At 40.0% G+C, this 15,482-nt stretch overlaps 1 protein-coding gene across 1 annotated transcript in view; it reads left to right on the forward strand.

The window, feature by feature from the left end:
- The window catches only part of LOC127580669 (unconventional myosin-X), a 139,625-nt gene that overhangs the window by 32,670 nt on the left and 91,473 nt on the right, over positions 1-15,482 (forward strand). Inside the window, exon 5 of the mRNA XM_052034353.1 lies at positions 14,130-14,232. Coding sequence (XP_051890313.1) covers positions 14,130-14,232 — 103 coding nt within the window. The remainder of the gene's footprint in view (positions 1-14,129; positions 14,233-15,482) is intronic.

Genomic DNA, 15,482 nt, shown 5'->3' on the forward strand with positions numbered 1-15,482 from the left:
AGGGAGGGGGAGAGTTAACTGGATGTTGTGATTCAGGAGGCAGTCACATCCATTAGATTAACTACTTCAAATTTGGTCTATGGTCAGGGAAAAGAGGGTGTGACTGTGAGTGAGGCAGTAGATGGATCCAAGAGATAGTGCTGGAGGCGCTTGTCCAACAGGTCTGAGATTCTTGCTCCCTGTGTGGATGAGAGTTGGGGCCTAAAGGATGAGAAATGGAACTGTGGCACAGTGGTTCAGGGGCCAGCGAAGAGAAATGTAGTTGTGATTGGGGATAGTATAGTCAAAGGAATAGACACAATTATCTTTTGCAAGGATTGAGAGACCCGAAAGCTGTGTTGCCTGCCTAGTGCTGAGGTTCGGGATATCTCATCTGACCTGCAGAGGAATTTGGAATAGGAGGGGAAAGATCCAGTTGTCATGGTCCATGTGGATACCAGTGACATGGGTAGAAAAAGGAAAGAGCTTCTGCTGAGCGACTTTGAATAGCTAGGGACTAAATTTAAAAAGCAGAACCAAAAAGCTAATAATCTCTGGATTGCTGCCTGAGTCATGTACAAATTGGCACAGGGTCAATAAGATCAGAGGGTTAAATGCCTGGCTCAAAGATTGGTGTGGGAGAAGTGGGTTTGAATTTGTGCGACATTGACACCAGTATTGGGGAAGGAGGGAGCTCTTCCGATGGGACAAGCTCCACCTGAACCACACATAGACCAGGGTCCTGGTGAATCGCATAACTAGGGCTGTACATAGGGCAACATGGAGGCAAATTTGAGAAGAAGGGGGATGAATACAGGACTGAAGGTGTTAAATTTGAATGCACACAGTATATGAAATAAGGTAGATGATCTTATAGCACAGTTAGGAATTGGCAGATATGATGTTGTGGGCATCAGTCGTGGTTGAAAAGATCTCAGCTGGGAGCTAAACATCCAAGGACACACATCCTATCAAAGACGGGCAGGTGGGCAGAGGGGGTGGGGTGGCTCTATTGGTAAAAAATGAAATCAAATCCTTAGCAAGAAGTGACATAGGATCAGAAGATGTAGAATCCTTGTGGGTAAAGTTAAGAAACTGCAAGGGTAAAAAGACCCTGATGGGAATTATATACAGGCCGCCGAATAGTATCCAGGATGTGTGGTACAAATTACAACAGGAGGTAGAAAAGGCATGTGAAAAGGGCAATGTTACGGTGATCATGGGGGATTTCAATATGCAGGTAGATTGGAAAAATCAGGTTGGAAGGGGACCCTAGCAGGGATGACAGTGGAACAGTAATGGCAGGAGTTTCTGGGATTAATTCAGAAGATGTAGGATCAGTTCATCCCAAAGAAGAAGTAGCAGCATTCTAAAGGGAGGATGAGGCAACTGTGGCTGACAAGGGAAGTCAAAGACAGCATAAAAGCAAAAGAGAGGGCATAGAATATTGCAAAAATTAGTGGGAAGCTAGAGAATTGGGAAGCTTTTTAAAACCAACAGAAGGCAACTAAAAAAGCAATAGGGGGAGAAAGGATGAAATATGAAGGTAAGCTAGCCAATAATATAAAAGAGGATACCAAAAGTTTTTTCAGATATATAAAGAGTAAAAGAGGCAAGAATGGACATCGGACTGCTGGAAAATGACACTGGAGAGATAGTAATGGGGAACAAAGAAATGGTGGATGAACTGAATAAGTATCTTGCATTAGTCTTCACTGTGGAAGAAACCAACAACATGCCAGAAATTTGAGATAGTTGGGGGTAGAAGTGAGTGTAGTCGCTATTACTAAGGAGAAGGTGCTTGGGAAGCTGAAAGGTCTCAAGGTAGATAAGTCACCTGGACCAGATGGACTACAGCCCAGGGATCTGAAAGAGGTAGCTGAAGAGATTGTGGAGGTATTAATAGTGATCTTTCAAGAATCACTAGATTCAGGAATGGTTCTGGAGGACTAGAAAATCGCAAATGTCACTCTACGCTTTAAGAAGGGAGGGAGGCAAAAGACAGGAAATTATAGACCAGTTAGCCTGACTTCAGTGGTTGGTAAGAGTCCATTATTAGAATGAGGTTTTGGGATGTTTGGAAGCTCATGATACAATAGGCTGAAGTTAGCATGGTTTCCTCAAGGGGAGATCTTGTCTGACAAATCTGTTGGAATTCTTTGAGGAAGTAACAGGCAGGATAGACAAAGGAGACGTCAGTGGATGTTGTTTACTTAGATTTCAGAAGGCTTTGACCAGGTGCCGCACATGAGGCTGCTCAACAAAATAAGAGACCATGCTATTATAGAAAAGGTACTAGCATGGATAGAAGATTGGCTGACTGGCAGAAAGCAAAGAATGGGAGTAAAGGGGGCCTTTTCTGGTTGGCTGCTGGTGACTAGTGGTGGTTCTGCAGGAGTTGGTGTTGGATCCACTACTTTTCAGGTTATATGCTAATGATCTGAATGACGGAAGTGATGCTTTGTGGTCAAGTTGGCAGACGAAACAAAGATAGGGCAGGTAATGTTGAGGAAGCAGGGAGTCTGCAGGAGGACTTGGGCAGGTTGGGAGAATGGGCAAAGAAGTGGCAGATGGAGTACAGCTAGGGAAGTGTATGGTTATGCACTTTGTAGAAGGAATAAAGGCGTAGACTATTTTCTAAATAGGGAGCAAATTCAGAAATTGGAGGTGCAAATGGGACTTGGGAGTCCTAGTGTAGAATTCCCTAAAGGTTAACTTGCAGTTGAGTCGGTAGCAAGGAACGCAAATGCAATGTTAGCATTCATTTCAAGAGAACTAGAATATAAAAGGCAAGGACGTAATGCTGAGGCTTTATAAGGCGTTGGTCAGACCACATTTGGAGTATTGTGAGCAGTTTGGGCATCGTATCCAAGGAAGGATGTGCTGGCGTTGGAGGGGGCCCAGAGGAGGTTTACAAGAGTGATCCTGGGAATGAAGGGGTTAACATGAGGAGCATTTGATGGTTCTGGGCCTGTACTCGCTGGAGTTCAGAAGGATGAGGGGGGATCTCATTGAAACCTACCAAATATTGAAAGGCCTGGATAGAGTGGGTGTGGAGAGCACGTTTCCAGTAGTGGGAGAGTCAAGGACCAGAGGGCACAGCTTCAGAATAGAAGGATGTCCCTTTAGAACAGAGATGAGAAGGAATTTCTTTAGCCAGAGGGTGGTGAATCTGTGGAATTCATTGCCACAGATGGCTGTGGAGGCCAAGTCATTGGGTATATTTAAAGTGGAGGTTGATAGGTTCTTGATTAGTAAGGGTGTCAAAAGTTACGGGGAGAAGGCAGGAGAATGGAGTTGAGAGGGAAAAAAAATCAGCTATGATCAAATGGCGGAGCAGACTGAATGGGCGAAATGGCCTAATTCTACTCCTGTGTCTTATGGTCTAAAGTCAGGGCCGGTGTCCAGCTAATGCTTTGCTGAGTAGAATGCTGCACAAGAGCCTCCACAGTGGAATGCCCATGAACGTGCTACACCTGCTAACAGATAGGTGTGGGTTTTGGAGGAGGATCTGCCCATCTCATAACTACTATTGCATGCCTTTTATTATCTGACTTGAAATGAATAATACAAATCATCTGTTTTACCTATTTTACTCATTTGGAGGACACGTTTGGTGTGCAGAAGTTTAAAGTATATAAGGGAATTTATGGGCTCAAATAAAATCCCTTTTCCTTCCTGTTTTCTAACAGCTGGCATTAAAATTGGCAGACATGGCTTCATTTTGTGGTTTCTTAAAAGTTAAAGGGTCAACTTTCGGAATTCTGATGTTAATTACATTTAGTGCCATGGTCTACTTTAAGATTCTGTTGAACTTGGCTTATAAGGCCGTCAATGTGTGGTGCCTGTGGTTGCCAAATTGGGGGGGAGGGGGAGGAAATGACTTGCCTTAAGTTTTTGCAACATCCAAGATTTAAGTATACCAAAATTGAGAACTGAACTTTTTAGTTTGGGATAGAAACTTCTTAATTGGGATTACAATTGTTTTTTTTCCATAACTAAAAGAATTGCAGAGGTAGCAATTTGTAATTCTGCTAGGCAGCTAATGCATACTGTGTTTTTTTTTGCTAATTTTTAATCTTCTACAGCATGTACATTATAGAATAAAAGATGAGAAACTAAATTCCAGCAAGTAAGGGCTTTTCAAGCATGGCTCTTGGGCCCTGGGAAGTGGAAGTGCTTTCCTCAAGATGACCTAAAAAAACAATTAATAAAAGTAGCCATAATTTCCCACTGCAGTAACTTTTCTGATCCAGAATATTCTCTTGCTCTTGCCCACCTCTCCATCTCTGGCTGCAGCTTCTAGTCTTCCTACAGGCCTTGGAATTCTCTCAGCTTCCATTGTCCACTGATCCCTCTCCTGTCTGCTCCCTGTTTGCAGCCTGTTGTCAAAGGTCTGCCCATTTCTCAGTCCTCTAGCTGCTCATTCTGGCTGACTGTGGCCAGGAATACAAGACAAAAATATAATAATTGGATCCTGCTGTTAAATTCAGCTGATCTTGAGGGAAACTTGTTCGTGGTTTCTTCATCCATCACAAAACCACTCCTACTCTCCAACTCCACAATCCTTCCATATAAACAATGTCAAAATTTAAAGGTGTGTGATTTGAATAGGTTATCTAATCAGTTTTAACTACTTGAAATGTGCAAATGTTAAAATAGACTCGTGTGGTTCTGCTCTACAAATCCATCCATGGCCTTGACCCAGGCTATCTCATCCAGCTTTAAAGTCTTCTGTTTTATTCACCACCTTTAATGCATCAATTGCCCACTACTCTTACACACACCATTCATAGCAATTATTTGTTCATCTTGAGGTACTGATTGGAGCTCCTATTAAAGCCTTTCCATTTCCTTCAAGGTTTTTTTTCAATAAAAGTGCACCCTCTCCATCTTGATCTTTGCATTCCAACTTATCCTTTTTTTCACTTTGGAACAGTTCTGTGTATCGTAAAGTTGTTAGATTACTGCAGTTTTCAGTCTCTGATTATAGCTTGGTGCCAAATATTGTCTTCCTCTCTTGCAGAGTTAACAAAAGGCAAGAAAGACCAATTTTGTGGTCTCTGTGGCAACAAAAAAAAAGCACAGCCTATCTTGTCAAATAAAGACATGTTGAGCACTCTGTATTTTTATGTTTGTTTCAGCTGAATAAATTTGTATGTTAAATGTTTTGCTTTTTGCTTCCCAAATCTGCTTTTAATTTTAGATAATGGAATAAAGAGCACAGCTGAACACTTGTGATTTTTGGCATAGGTTTGCATTTGCAAGGTCAGGTTAGGTCTTTACGAAATTTGAAACAATTTTTAAAAACTTTTTCCCATGCAGTTATTTTCATAGTGGTACAGGGAAGAAAATGACTGCTGTTCACTCTGGTTATTTAAAAAAAACTTACATATGCTTGGTTGGAAAATAACTCCTTTAAATCTTCAAAGGCTTTGTACAACTCCCCAGATATCAAAATGCATGAATTACAGAACAATAATATATACCCTATGCAAAGATTTAAAACAAAAATTGTCCCTAAAATATCTACTAACTAATGACTTCCAGGTAGTCTTCAAAGAATTTAATGTGAAATACAAAAGGTTTGAATTAGTGGGGGTGGGGAAAGTTACAAAGAAAGCGGGCGGCACTGCAATTTTGTTTTTATGATGCTTGCACCATGAGTTTTAGGTCGTTAAGGCTTTGGCACAAATTGAACACCACTGAAGGTTCTGGCCCAGAAAGAATTTCATCTTATGAGCCTGATTTGTGTTTAAAGCCAAATCCTAAAAATGTAGATGACTATCTAACCTCCTCCAGCATGCTGTTCCCCAATGCTAATATTTATTTGCTGAAGGCCTTACTAATTTAAAGCATGGAAATTCATTTGGTCTCAAGGATTGTACGGCAGGGGTGCATTCATAGCAATGCAGCATTGTGTTAGTTTGCAGAGATTCAGCATCTGTAGTACACAAAGTCACTGGTACAATGAGGAGAGTTTGTGGAAAACTTTTATCATTTCACTTCAAACAGTTTGGCACACTTAGGAATTTGGGGGTGGGGGGGGGGGTGGGGTGGGCAGGACATCCTGTAGCCTGAGTGTTAGGATCACTTCTTTGGAATATTTTCCACATACTTGATCTCAAGAGGCAGGTTGCTCATTGAAACCTTTTAAAAAAGGATCTGTGCCTTCAAAGTAATTTTGTTTATAATTTATAATCAAGTATGTGGAAAATATTTTAGGCCTCAAAAGCCCATTGCATCCCTCCCATTTCTTGCAACACATTCCTGCCAGCAATTTCCCTGTCTAGCAGGCTGCTGACCCTGCCAATCAAGATGTTGATTGGGTGAGGAATCTGGGGGTAGAGAAAAAAATACAAATGCACTCCTTACATTTCAGGGAATCACATCCCATCCCATCATGACCATAATATGTCCTTTCTTCCCACCCTGCTGCCAAACTTTCCCAATTAAATATTGGGTCCTTTTTTGCAGAGGAGAACAAAGATTTTCATTCTGTACTCAAATGTGCTATATTTAGCATTTCAAACACTTGTTCTAATCTGAGGATACAGATGTGACTGAGTCTTTAATCTGTGGAAAATACTGGGATTACAGCAGGGTTTCCTTATGTCCTTCTTTGCATCTTTTCTCAATGTGGCAAAAATGTCCCTACAGCAGGGAGTGGAGGCTGATTAAATAGCTACCCTGCTGATCATTGTGGACTCCAACATGTGGAGATGAAGAGGGAAATTTCTCCTGTGAGCTGCTCTACATATTTGGGAGTGCAAAAAAAGTAGTTCCTTTTTAAAAGGCTTTATTTAACAGTTTGTGTATTTCTCTTGTTATAAAACTTAATTTTACTTAAGGTCATTACTATTTGAATCTTGTTGAAATACTTAAAAATATTAAATGGAAAATGCACTTACTTAATCAGGATTGAATGTATTGGAGTGAGTATGATAGCCGATGTATATTTCTAGTTACCTTAACATACATTGGCTGCATAATATTCTTAGTTACGGAGGAAGGCAGCAGTTTTGTGGGAGTGGGTGAAATTGCAGGTTCTGTTTTTTTTTCAGAAAAAAAGTGATTTGGCACTTACTAGCAATTTCAATTCCAGGTGGAATTGGCAGCACCTAACCATTTAAATGACAGTAAATTCCAGATTTCCCTTTGTGCACAGTGAAATGCAAATTCTGATACCATCTAACACAGAGGTATGGCCCAAAGTTGCAGAACACTGGGGAAGGAAATTCTGATTTCTGTGAGAATTGCAGGGCAATGGAGTAAGATGCAAAAGGGGAGACAAGTCAACATTTTACTTAATTCACTTAAAATTTTTGTATTTATGAATGGCATAGTGCTTTATTAATATTTACTTTCAAAATTTTAGTTCAATTTTGATATTTTAAAAAAATATTTGAGATGTTGTAAAAGTTGTGACTTCAAAAAAAAGTTGTTTCTCTAATGGGCAAAGCTCTGGCCACTTGTGTTGGTCCAGTTAAGTGTGGCTGAGTGAGTGATTGCTGGCAGTCAAGGTACTGGGCCTGTAATATCTGCCCCAGTATTTGCAAGCTCTTTTGGGTTGTAATACTAGGCTGTTGATCACTTTAGCTATACCTAGGAACACTGGTTTGGTTTGAGTCACTAAACATCTTGTATTATTGGAATTTGTTGTTGTAGCATTCTTTAATGTTGCTGCAATATTACCACTCATACTAAGACAGCTGACAACAGAGTCAGAGTCCTTTATTGAGGGCAGCCATTCTCAAACTAAACAGCAGGCATCTGGTACAATAATGCATCAAGTAAGCATTTTGCGTAAACCTTAACAGCAACCTCTATTTACTGTAAATAATGACACCACCAACAAATAGCAGTACAATATATTTGGCTTGCTACTAAAAATCATGAACACAATGAGTAATGGTTTCTACTTAGGTCATCTTTTTAGCACTCTCCATCTTCTTGCCTTTGTTCTTGTCTGTACCCTAATTTTTTTTTTCATTTTCTTCCATTTCATAAGTCATGCTTCTCCCCTTTTCTTTCCCTTTTTAGCATTTGCATCTACTGTTTTCCCCTTTTGAGGAGTGTATTTTGGACTCTTCCTCCACCAGATAACTCCACCCACGGTCCTTCTGCACTGTAATCATGATTCACTAGTTGCCTCAGGCTTGAGCTCCCTTTTGTCCAGATTATGAATGAAACTACAAGGTCTGGATTTAGTTTGTCACCTCTTTTGAGGGCTAAGTGTTCTCAGTATGAAGTTCCCTGAGCAACACTGATCAGGCATGTTTGATGGGTAACTTGAAAGATGGGAGCTGCCATCTGTGTACTCTTTGAATTTCCTTTTGCTTTTCATCATCTGTCTCCTGTTCACACCAGCCTTTGTCGTCATCTTCCTTCAGTTGCTAGCTTCAGAGTGTGGACTTCTTTCAGGTCCTGGTTCCATGGTATTGTATCCAATAGTGTTCCATTCCCAGTGTAAATGTTGACTTTTAGATAAGTTTCAGCCAAGACTTGTAGTTTCGATAAGCTTCTCCACTCTATTTGGTAACTATTCCTGTTCTTGTTCTCATCCAAACCTTCCTTCACCTATTGGCCTCTTCACTGTATCCACATTTGGAATCCATGACATTTTGATTTCCTCCCACTCGATTAGTAATGCATTTTGTCGTCTTTGCCTGTTGCTTTGACCAGCGCTGCTCTTTTTTTTTCCTTCCTTGGGTAGTATCATTGTAGCCATTGATAGCTGTTTTCTTTGATTTGCTCATTTGAGCTACAGCCTGTAGCACTGGTCTGCAAATGTCTGCTAGCTGTAGATTCCTCACCACTGTCCAAGTCCAGCTGACCAGTGATATGTGCAGGTGGAGCCAGTGAGCCCTGATGTCTGTATGTTGGAAACATTCCAATAAGCAGAATGACAAGTTGTGGTATCTTAGTTATTTCCCTCAGCCACTGGTGGCTTTGTGTGCATTTATCTTATCGCTCTCTTAATGTGTGCAATTAATTCTATTGAGTGTTCCTACTTCCAGCCATCCCCGACTCTAGAATATGTACAATACCCACTGGTTCTGTTCCAGGGCCTTCTTCTCTATTAGCAGATTTTCAGCATCTGCAGTCTCTCTTGTGTCTTCTCCATTAGCTGCTGGGTTCTTGAAAAGCTTGAACCTTTTAAGTGTTTCATATCCTATGACAATCTTAACACTGGCCATCTTCAATAGTTATTTTGAAGCCTCTTGCCTTTTCTAAACAAAGAGTGTGAGCTTCCTGCCATTATGTGAGCTACTGTATCCTGGTGAATTCTCTTGGCAGTGTTCATGTGATTCAGCTTTGAAGATGACTATGCTATCACCATCTTCTCTCTGGACCTGTTTCTTGCAGTTCGCCCTGAGCAAAACTGTCTCTTGGCCACCTCACTGCTGGTGACTATCCTGCATGCTCCCATGACAATTAGGTTCATCATTTTAACCTGCTTAGCTTGAATTCCCTCAACATCATTCTTTCTATATGCTTTCCTGACAACATCAAATTAAAACGTCCCTTTGAGGATTTTACAATGTATTCGTAAGGGGTGTCTTCTGTTCTGTGGTGCTAATAAGCTAGCTAAGGTCTCTGTATCACCAGCCTTACCAACAACTGTAATATAGCCTTCCACTTCTCAAGTATGATTGTGCTCCTGTGTCCTTCCCCAGGACCTCAACAGTATTATTTGTCTTGAATAAATCCACATGGATCACAAAGAGGACAAATACCCAAGTCTACTTGTACTTGTTGAGCTTTTCATTCTGTTTCCAGCAATTCTTAACAAGCTTGCTCCGACTTCAAGAACTTTCACCACACCTCGATCGGTCCTGTATTATCCTCTCAAGAAGCAACATCCAAAACTTGTTGTCACTGTGGGTTTCTTTGCTGATCCTCCAAATACTATTTCTTGCACTAGGCAGAGCTACAAACATAACATTGTTAACTGATGACAGCCATTCTCAAACTAAACAGCAGTATCTGCTACGACAGTGTATCAAGGTCACGTGATACACATTTATATTTGAATGCTAGCTAAAACCTGAGGAGTTAGAGGTTAGCTAAATATAAAGGTTTCTACATGTGCTCAAATGATTTCTCCTCGGTCAGGATAGTAACTGAAAAGGGTGCCTGTATTCTATATAAAGCAATTTAGTTATCGCCTGAATAGTACTAAAAGCAGAAATGAGAGGTTCAAAAGATATTTACTAAAGTTCTCAAGATGTGGATGCATTGTGATAGATGGGAGAAGGATTTGAATTAACGCACTCAAAGGGATTTGGATGAATGTTAAAAGATATGGAGCAATGTGCATAGAAATTGTGATAAAGCCAGCCACTCCAGTGACAGAGCTGGGATCAAATAGGTCAGGAATAACTTGCTTCTGTACCAAAACATTTAAGTTTTTAAGATCAATTTTCTATAAACCTAGAAAATTGACTTTTTAAGTAGTATTAGTTTCATAAATAAATAGCACAATATTTATTCCCTGGTTCCACTGTGTTGCCTGTAGTTGTTATTTAAGGACTCATAAGCAACAGACTGAAGGGGAAAATTTCATTAAAAATTAATTATTTCTAATAAACATTATCTTTGAGAGTGACAGACATGTTGAGAGTGATTAATAAAGCTTATGGGATTCAAAAGCAGGGAGGATATGCTAAACCCCTATAAAATTCATCCAATCCAATTCTAGTCACTGCATGTTAAACCAGTAGAAAGGCTCTAGAGGAAAGTGTTGAAAGGATTTACTATAATGGTTCCAGAGAACAGGGATTTCAGCTATAAGGTGATATTGGAAAGGCTAAAGTTATGTAGGACAAAAAGATGTTTGGAGATGTATAGGGTTGTGACTGGTTTAGGTAGGGCAGCTGTTTAACTAATACCTATGTTCACATTAGCATGGGGACATGTTTAGAATGTAAAATTAACAGTAATTTGAATTGGTATTTAAATAAGCACAGGTGTTTTTGATTTGGGGGGAAAAATTGAATTCATTTAATTCAATGAAATTATGAATTAAGTAGATTTCATTTATTAGGTAAACAAAATGAATACAGACAATATGAAAAGAAAAATAACAACATCTTGAATTTGTACAGCACCTTTAGTAATAAACATCCCAAGACATTTCACAGCAGTTCTTTTTAAGCAAGATTGGACACTTATGTATATGAGAGATTGGGTAAGGTGATCTATAAACAAGGTAAGTGTTAAGGTGCATCTTAAAAGAAGAAATTGGATTTTAGGTCAGAATATCAGTACAGTGAATCTTCAGTGGCTCTGAAAGCAGACAAAGGCTGCAGCAGGTTGGAGATCTCTTTCAATCGTGAAGCCCTGTAGAAGGTGCTGGCCAGATTTGAAATAAAATCAGAAATTGAACTGCGTTAACGTTTCAGCTCAAAGACCCTTCGTAGGTAGCTGCACAAAGGAGAAAACAAGCTTTTTTTAAAAAAAAACCTGTTTCCTCTTTTCCAGTTTTGACAAAGGGTCCTTGACCAGAAAAGTTAACTCTATTTCTCTTCCCAGACTTGAAAACTGACCTGCTGAGTGTTCTCAGCATTTTCTGTTTGTATTTGGATTTCCAGCATCTGCAGTTTTTGATTTTCCACTTGCGAGTCAGGTTTGGTTGTCCTTCAAAAAATTGTGAAGTTCCCATTTCTACAAAGGCAAAAGTTTGATCAATAGTGCCTCTGGACATTTTCCAGTCTATAAAGTCAATAAATTAGGCTACTAATTGCCTACCAAGTTATAACTTATAGAAAGCTGTATATCGTATCAAAGTACAGTTCAGACGATGCAGATTGGAGGCCTTTGGGTGTTGGACTAGAGCTCTGAGCAAGTGACATTGCAACTGGAGTCCAGGCCTGTAGACATTTCTAGGTCTATACCAATACTGTCATTTTCAAGGTTGAAGAAATGTTAAAGCTTCTTATTCTTGTCGCAAACTGAAAATTTGCAGAACCCAGTGCACCATTGTGATGGACAGATGTTTTCACCCATTCTGCAGGACACTTTCAATTTGAAAGCCTGAATCTATCCCAGTCCTTGGGGTTTTAGAAATGTAATGAGTTTTAAACATCATTGTTCTTTAGTACCATGCATTAAGGGATTATGGGTTAGTACGGAGATATTTGGAAGTCACATTCAGCAAACGTTTCCCACAATCTGGTGCTACCTAATTAAAGACACAAGAAATTATGCCGGCCCTTTCAAAGAACTCCAGATATGTAGGAATTGAGGACTACCTAGATCTGTATAAGTACAGCTATTATAGCTTGCACAAAATAAGATTCTGTGGAAATGCTGTCAGAGATTTTCAAATGCAACATAGCTGCATTCTGTCTTAGTATTGGATTCAATTTAGCCTGCACTCAATTTTTCAATCAAAGGAAAGTTCTGAATGTATTCCAGGATTAGAAAAGATGAATGTTTTTGCTGGACTTAGATCTGTGACAAGAATGCAATGACACACCTTTTGGCACAGCTTATAGAAACTATTAGGATGTATTTGTTATTACTCATAGGATCCATATAAGAACGGGATACGAGCCCTGATAGATGGTTAGAAAAGAGTGGTAAGGGTGTTTGTGAATTTGATAGTGTCATGAGGCTACTGTAGTAGTTGACGATCTGGCATTTGAGAACCATTCACTAATCTTCATAATTGTTGTGAGGTCATTGAACTTGCAGCACGAAATCCAAGTCCAAGGGACTTGGTTTTGAGTTTGTCTGGAGGTTCTTCTGTGTCCCTTTTTGAATAGATAATATCTCCCCTCCATTACTCCTCATGCACCAAGACTTCCAGTATAGTTCTGGAAAATTCTATGCAGTGCAATTGCTCAAAGAATTGAGTTCAGATTGATTTGAGAAAATTCCCACTGCCTCTTACTGCTACATTGCACTCTCTCATTTAAGACATGCAGACTCTCTTTAATGTAATGTCCATGAGCTTAAAGTTGTACTGCCTACTTATGGTATTGACTCTTTGCTTAGCATGCAGTCAACAAACAAATGCATATTCTGCATCAGCAGTGATGCAGTGTGAATTTGGCATGTTGCCTATGAGTGTTTACAGGTACAGGTTTATTGCATGCTGCCACTTCCCTATGTCAATTTGAGATCTAAAGAATTTAGTACCCTAGTCTGTTTGACCCTATGCAGATTTTCCTGTCACTAAGGTAGTAATCCCAAGGTTATCATCTTGAGATTCTTTGTAACTTGAATTCTCTAGTTAGAATCAGTCATGGAGCTTTATAGCACAGAAAGAGCCCTTTGGCCCAACCTATCCGTGTTGACCAAGATGCCTATCTGAGCTAGTCCCATTTGCTTGTATTTAGCCCATATCCCTCTCCACCTTTTCTATCCATGTACCTGACCAAATGCCTTTTAAACATTTTAATTGTATCTGTGTATACAGCTTCCTATGGCAGCTCATTCCATATACCCACCACCCTCTGTGTGGGGGAAAAAGTTACTCCTAGGGTCCCTTTTTAAATCTTTCCCCTCTCACCATAAATCTATGTGCTCTAGTTTTAGATTCCCTACCCTGGGAAAAAGACTGGGACCATCCCCCTTATCGTACACCCCTCATGATTTTGTATCTGCATAAAGTCACCCATCAGCTTCCTATGGTCCAGGGGAGAAAAGTCCCAACCTACTTCTCATAACTCAAGCTACTCAAATTCCCACAGCATAACCTAATTTCTGGTTCTGCCTAGTTATATGCAACAATTTTACCCTCTCCCCCTCCTTCTCCAATTTCTTCTCGAGCAATGAGGAAATGATTTTTAACTGGCCACAGGTTTTGGGACTGCAGTCATGGCTACAACATATAGTATCTATTTTGCTGACAACGCTATCTTCTGTCACATGCCTACCTTGTTCCCTACTTCACCCACCTGTACCATGGTGCCATGATCAACTTGCTCAGCTTTCCTGCAGTCTTGCTCTCTATCCATATAGACAGCAGGTACCTCGTATCAGTTGGGCAAACGCACTGGATTAGGATTGTCCATTGCTGTGTCCCTGTGGGTCAAGTCAAGATCTCAACATTGTTGCCATGGCTGTCCTGTTCTTGTATTTAACATGTAAGATGTTGAGGTAAAAGGAAAATGTAAAAAGAACACTCTGTTTTGCAGGTGAATCCACTTCTGGAAGCATTTGGGAATGCTCAGACTGTGATGAATGACAACAGTAGCAGATTTGGGAAATATATTCAACTGAGATTTCACAGTACAGCAGGTAAAAAAAAGTATCTTCTATATATCGGCTCCGGAGGTGGTGAATTTTCACCTCCAATTCCACATAACCAAAACGGAAATTTCACAGTCCCAAATTTTTTGGTGCTGAGATCCATAACATGCTGTTCGTGCATTCGCTAGGTTACAAAAATTTGTAATCTACTAACAGCTATTTATACAAGTGAAGGTTACTTTTAAGTGGGCTTAATGAGCTGTAACCCAGCCGTGTGGCCTTTCTCCATTTCCTGCATTAAAATGCTAACGTTTCAGTGCTGCAACTTAATGGAGCAGATTTTTCACAACCTTTTAATGCTAATCTGTTCTCTTGTTGCATCTTAAAGGCAAACCTAGATTGTGCAGAATGAACTGCATTTTGTTCAGACACTCATTGAAAATGTCACTACATTTAGCCCTTTTCATCATTTACCCTCACTTTCTCCCTCTTTCTAACTTTCTCCCCCCTTGGCTTTATGCATTAAGATGTGAGTTGATTTTCTAAAATGTCCTGCAATATTTAACAGTTTGGCTACTTTAGGTGGGTTTTGTAGCCCCTGATTGACAGGATGGTGGTGGTTTTGTGGGAAAGGAGGCCTGGATCACAGTTGGGGGTTGAGGTCAATCATGGGGGAGGTGCAGACTGATCTTGGTTTGCGGAACAAAATTGTTCGGCCTGGATGAACCATACCTGCCTCTCCAGCGGTGCTGTGAAGGCAGTCACCCTGGATTCATCTTTTTTTCTAATCTGTTTTCAGTTACCAAGGTTCCTTGGGTCTGGGAAACCTGTTTGGTGTTTTAAAAATAGGATAATTGTTAAATTGAAAGCAGGGGACTCGTGATAATTCATAAACGGCAAACCCACTTCCTGTAAACATTCACTTGGCTTTCCTCCTCCCAATTATCATTGAAACCAAATGCAGATATGTTTGAGGATAGTTTGCTTTCAGTTCTAGATTTATTACACATTATTGCGGATATTCCCCAACTCAGCCCTCTCTTTCTGAAACTGTTGTTATGCGCAAATTGACGGACATAATGTTTAAATAATAGCACCCATAATTCTGAAAGAATCTTGTTGTTTGTGAGATGTTATTATTCACAAAAAGTGAATGTATATTGTGTGAAAGACCAGTGTTTATTTTCCATCTCTTATCGAGTGCTTGCTAGACTATTTTGGCGAGCAATTAAGAGTCAACCACGTAGGTGAGAATGGAGTTGCAAACACGTTGAGAAAGCCACATTTCCTTTCCAGTA

Source organism: Pristis pectinata, chromosome 2, assembly GCF_009764475.1.
Source record: "Pristis pectinata isolate sPriPec2 chromosome 2, sPriPec2.1.pri, whole genome shotgun sequence".
In the NCBI taxonomy this organism is placed as follows: Eukaryota; Metazoa; Chordata; class Chondrichthyes; order Rhinopristiformes; family Pristidae; genus Pristis; species Pristis pectinata.